General features: G+C 39.4%; 1 protein-coding gene across 1 annotated transcript in view; it reads left to right on the forward strand.

The window, feature by feature from the left end:
- Positions 1 to 6,000, forward strand: part of adgb (androglobin) — a 42,092-nt gene that overhangs the window by 8,111 nt on the left and 27,981 nt on the right. The window contains exons 8-12 of the mRNA XM_035678880.1: positions 1,329 to 1,501; positions 3,231 to 3,307; positions 4,165 to 4,339; positions 4,765 to 4,858; positions 5,384 to 5,537. Of these exons, the coding sequence (XP_035534773.1) occupies positions 1,329 to 1,501; positions 3,231 to 3,307; positions 4,165 to 4,339; positions 4,765 to 4,858; positions 5,384 to 5,537 (673 nt within the window). The remainder of the gene's footprint in view (positions 1 to 1,328; positions 1,502 to 3,230; positions 3,308 to 4,164; positions 4,340 to 4,764; positions 4,859 to 5,383; positions 5,538 to 6,000) is intronic.

The raw sequence follows: 6,000 nt of genomic DNA on the forward strand, positions 1-6,000 counted from the left end.
CAGTGTTTTGGAGTGGAGCTGGGGAGTGTTATTCTCTATAGCTCAGCAGGTTAGCTACCGTTACTGGCTCGCCTGGGGAATCTATCAACATGTACAGGCACTGAGCATGACAGTGTTCGTTTGTGTTTCAGATGTATCCACATGTACACACATACACAGCATTTCGTTTACAATATCTACTACTGTTTAATAGAAAAGCAGAATTCTGCTGATATTTTGGCTGGGAAAAAATCTGCTTACAGTCTAGTTTGTAGGTGTGATTTTTTTTTTTTTGTGGTTGTACTATTCTAGTTAGCTGGTTAGCAAGCTATTGTAACTCAGAAAACTATATCTAAAGTTATATTTTTAAATTATGCTGGTGTAGCTACTGTCACAACTAGTGAGCTAACAAGTTGGAGGAATTTTTCTTTTTAGGTTTCCGGTTTTCGAGAGTCCTCATCCCTCTCTGGGAGTTAGACCTATTAAAAAAGAAATACATGGATGTAGTTCAAGGCAGATTTCAACCAATGGACATCAGAGAGAGCTGGCAGTTGTCTCCTCTCTGTCTTTCAAATAAAATAACATTACCCAATACCACTTCACTTGCTAAATACACACAAAAAGGATTTTCACTGATGCTGGAATACTTAACTGCTTCACACCATGCTGTCAGCTTAAGTGTACTGAGATGACCCATAAATCTGGCATGGTAAGGAGGTTAGGAACCTGCTTCATCCCTCACTGGTTTCTTCATTATGTTCAGTCATATCTGGGAAGTTCAATTTCTTTTTTAAAAGGTCTTTGTTATTTTAATTAGCATTTGAATATTTGTAGGATTCTTTAAACGTTTTAATTGCAGAATCTAAAGCCCTTTGAATTTCCTTTGAGTATTAAGTGCATTATACAAATAAACTTGCCTTGCCTTGCCGCCTTCAGTAAAAAATAAATAAATAAATAAATATATATAAAGGGTGTGTTGAAGTAGAGAGAAGCTTGTATTATGTACTTTCAAGGCAGAGAGAAATGCTGATGTAAGAACTGCAGCCCATTGTATTCCAAATAGAGGGACAGTACAGTGACAGGAACAGAAACTGCAGTGGAGTCAGGGCTAAGACCGAGTGCAGAAACAGAGTTCATAAATTTTAGTGCTTGTCCGCTTGCTCAAAAGTTGTAATTTTGTACTGAACAAAAAAACATTCAAAATTACAGTCAAAACCTTGCTTATTAAAAGCAATTGGTTCTAACAAGAAAAAAGGTACTTTAAATAATAATATTTTCAAACTCAAGAACAATAATGTCATCCCCTGTAGCCCCTGTAACCAATCCTAATTTCTTTAACCTCCTCTCAGGTCTTTATACCTGGGAAAAACCTGGGATTTCTTACAAGACACCATTCCCGTATTTACACACCCAGATGAGACTTTGCCTGAGACGAAGCCTCAGAGTGCCGATCCAGCTGCAGGGAGAGATTCCAGCTGTAATAACAGCAAGAGTCCGCTGCCAGAGCAGGAGAAAAGTAAAGGTCTGAATTATGCCACAGTCAAACACACACTCCAATCATGTACACATTAATACCCACAAACATGCATCTTAATTACACATTCTGCTTGTACGTGTAATTGAGCGAGTAAATTGAATCAATCATCCGTTAGATTGTGATCATTTGTATGCACAAAATACTTTACTACAGCTTATTCATTTATCGGCGGGTTGTTTGTAAAATGATATGTATGTGTTGAGTATACAGGTTTATGTGCAGTACTACAGAATATATTTATGTATGTGAATACACAGTGTGTGTAAATCTGTATTTTCCTGCCTCTGCATCCATAATTCAACCAGTATGAAGCAATGAATATTTCATTCATTGCTTCAGGAACTTGCAAAGTGCAGGAACTTGCACTTTTAAATGATTCCATTCTCTTATAGAAGTACATACCTTTACAATATTCATAGTATTGTCTGTGATTTTACTTTAGGACTGGAAAAAACTCCAGGCCTAAGGTCACTATCGTACCATACTGCGAAATACCTCCGTTTCAGTCAGCCAGTGCCTCTTTCCTGTTGTTTCAAACATCACTTCCTGTTTTCCCGATCTCATGTATTATGGAGTGCAGGGAGGGTTAATGCGTGTATGGTGGACTATAAATAAACCAGCAGAGGGAGCAGTGGCAGGGTGAATTATTTGGTGTTGCCGCAGGGCAGAAGAGCCTCCCAAGTCAAGTGTGGTTATGTGATGAAGGCAAGATTGAAACATGTCCTCAGAAAAGGGTTCACTGAGGTAAAGATATACAATGAAGGTTTTATCAGTGTTGTACAATTAATTTAAAGGAGAATTTGTAATTAAAAATGGCAAAAAGGTAGGTTCATCCTCGGCATGCTACTTATACCCAGCATTGTGCAGAATTTGTGTTCTACCATCCCAGTTTACCATTAGAAAAACAAGCTGGACTTAAAGTGTTGGGGAAAAAGCATAAAGTGACTAAATGTTCTACTTTTATTAAAATGTATATTGTATTCGAAATACTAACACATCATGACATTTTGTTCTGATTAGGCTGCGGTATTAATTGAATTTCTTCTCTCATGCTGTCATATTTACCCACCTGCTCTTTCTGACAGTAATCTGTCCCTTGGTCTCTCTCACAATTAATTTCAGTCTCACAAAGTGGTTCATTAATTAACAGAACAACAACAACATGCTTTAGGAAAATGCATCACATTGTGCTCAGATACACACGTGCAAGCACAAGCATACATTTTCTTTCTCTCTCACTGTTTTGGTGCTCACTGTCATATTCCACTGAAATATATAAATTGAAATGCATAAATCACTATGCAGTGAGAGAACCACTCCTCTGTTCAATTCTTAATGTCTAGGCTTTATATTAGTCTAGTGGTGCTCACATCTCTCTTCACCATTGTCCTTCAAATTGATTTTCCATGTCTTCTGGCCCATGTGCTGCTTTTACAATATACTCTAAGATGCACCATAGGGGACAGGGCCCTCCATAGACAGCCTAGATACTCTCTTGTTGCCTTATTTATATACCTGTGGAGGCCAGGGTTTCACTTTACATTGATGTGATCTTTTATCAGCTTTACTTTTCTTTGGTAGATGGCAATACGTTTGACTATATCTATATGTTTAAGTAGAGTCAGTAATTAATTTCAGTCTGTGTTTGTGTTTGCAAGTCTACTGGGTTTCCCTTTTTTGTTTTATCTTAGTCCTCTTTGTGTGTGTTTCCCAGGTAACCCCATGGTAGTGGTGTGTGCCAGCTACTACCCTTTACAGCCACATAACAATTCCGTTGGGTTTGGACAAATGGTATGTCTCTTCTCTACTACTCCTTTCTTGCTTGCTATGCACAAACTTGCACATTCAAAGCAAGTTTTGTACTACAGTCACAGCGTCATAAGACACATTTGCATGAAAATTAGATTTCATCTTCTGTAGATTATAGTCGGATCTTAAATGCAGATTTGGAAGCATATATATATATATATATATTCACATAGATGCAATCTGGCTAAAATTTCTTCATTAACATTTGAAAGATGTGCAGAGGAAGCATAAACTAAGCTCTGATGTTAGGGATTGTATCAGTGACCTATGCAGTGGAAATATCCGGTACATTTAAGGTTCAACCTTCATGGAGACTTTCTCATTTTTGCATTGACCCATATAAATCCTAATAAATATAAAGACAGAACGATTTTATAACTCACACATTATATTGATCTTACTCTAAATGTGAAAACATATTGTGTTTTAATATTTCTTAAAATGTATACTGCCTTAGTGCCTTACTGCCGTAGATAACTACTGTCTTAATCACCAGTCAGTGGTAGAGATGAAACATAATATTGTTTGTAACCTGGGGGCATTGTGTGTTCTATTTGGATGCTTCGCCTCAACAGGCTTCACTTGTTTTATTATTTACACCCACGCTAAGCCTAATTGGTTGACAGTTTCCAGGATTTTCCTCTATTGGAGCTATTAAATCACCTCTACTCTCTGGTCTTGGGTCAGAATCCCCTTTTGGTAGTTTGACTTGATTCACCTGTAGAGTTGGTTACAGGTGACAGTAATTCTTAGAATTGGGGAATATGTTTTAAACTCCATTTTTAAATTTTTATGAGTGAGTGATGCATGTGTGTTTATTTCTGTGCATTTGTCTACAGGCTAATTCCTCAGAGTTTCTTCGTCGGTACGGTCTCTCCTTGCTGTACAGCCACATTGTCCTGTTGACCAGAACCCGGGCATGCCAGCTGGAGGCACCACCCAAACCTCCTCCTGTGCCCCGATGGAAACTCATCCGCCCACGCAAGGAGATCATGGTCAACGATGAACCACCGAGTACGTGAGAGACAAAGAGGGAGGCAGGAAATGAAAAATGTTCAAATGAAGTCAGGAAAAAAAGGTGGTGAAGGGGAAACCAGGAGGAGGATGCAGGGGAGGATATCAAACAAATAGAAAAGCACAAATTTATGTGATGGAGTGTAGGTGAATGTAATAAATAAATATGACTAGAAAGGAAAGCGAGTGCTAATGCAGGAGATTTAGAACCCAGAGTACAGAGGGCATACAGTACCGCATACTGAAGAAAAACAAAAAAAGGAGGATAGCTACAATATTTCTGTAATGAAAATAGCTGCTGGCTCGGGCAAATCTGACATCAGCTGATCTCTGAGTGAAACAGAAAATGCAGTAAAAAAAGTCAAAGTGTGAAAAAGCAGTGGTGGTATGATGTTAGAGATTTGTTTCCTTTTCTCTTTTCACAGAGCCACCTTTGTCAAAACCCGAGCAGTTCATTGAGGTTGCCAGCCCTTTTCTGTCCTACCGTGTCAAGAGCAGCGTTGGCCCGGTCCCGGATCTGTGTGTACACTTAAATGATTTAAAACTGACATGAGATGAGATTTCTGTCCTCCTGCTCTTCTGCTCATTTAACTGTATTGTACCAGTTAAGGAGTGTGCTATAGCGAACCTGTGCTCTGACCTTTCTGTGTTGGAAGGAAGGCAACACACACTTCATTTTGGGCTCAAAAGAGTCCACTATCATGATCACATAACTCTTACTCCCATCTTCTTATTGTACCTGCATCTTTTCTCCTATTTCTCCATGCAACTGGGAAAAAAGAAAGGTTTAAACTATATATACACTAATGTGCTTCAAGGCCTACAGAGTTCTAAAGATTCTTTCCACTTAACTATAAGTACACTCCCTGTTATGGTAGAAATGCTGCTCTGGTGTAATTTAATGTCTGTAATGTCACTCATTTGTAGATGATATGATGTATTGCCTCTCAGTGTGCTACCATGAGATGAGATGCATGGTCATGATTATGATATGATGCATGTGCTGTTTGTGCCCATAACATGTAACATGTCTTTGTGTGTCAGAGAGGCCAAGCAGAGCGCTCAGAGGAAGCGTTCCTATGGATCCCCTCTGGTGTCCATTGCAGAGAGAGAGGAGACTGAATGCCGAAAAGGCCTTGAGCCTGATGCAGCTGAACGCACCACTAGCTCAGCAAACAACAGAACAGACAAAACAGAGGTACATAGAATTACTATCCACTGGGGCACAAAGTTGATGTATACATTCACTGTGTGTGTATTTAACATTTTACAGAGCATCATGATGTTGAATATAGAACCTTAATTAATGAAGGTTGCCCAGAGCCATGTATTTAAACAGCTAGTATGAGGATCTATGGATGCCAGTGTAATGCAACATGTCCAAAAACTAAGATAGTAGCAGCTGTCCACAAAATTTAGTTGCCTCTTCTTGTTATTCCCCTTGCTTAATTTTTTCCTCTCTCACCCCTCTGTCTACCCTATAAGTATGCAGCTGAAGGCTCATCAGAGCAGCTCTGTGTGTCAGTGACAACAAGGCTGCCATCCCCCAGTCTCAAAGTCACTTCTGTTGTCTCCCAGCCAGGCCACTACTGACCAGGGGCACATCTGCACTAAAGAGAGAACCAGCAAGGGAGGGGAGACGAGGGTTGGGGGTGGGGGGC

The sequence above is a fragment of the Morone saxatilis genome, unplaced genomic scaffold (genome assembly GCF_004916995.1).
Source record: "Morone saxatilis isolate NCDOM2014 unplaced genomic scaffold, NCSU_SB_2.0 Contig7, whole genome shotgun sequence".
Lineage (NCBI taxonomy): Eukaryota > Metazoa > Chordata > Actinopteri > Moronidae > Morone > Morone saxatilis.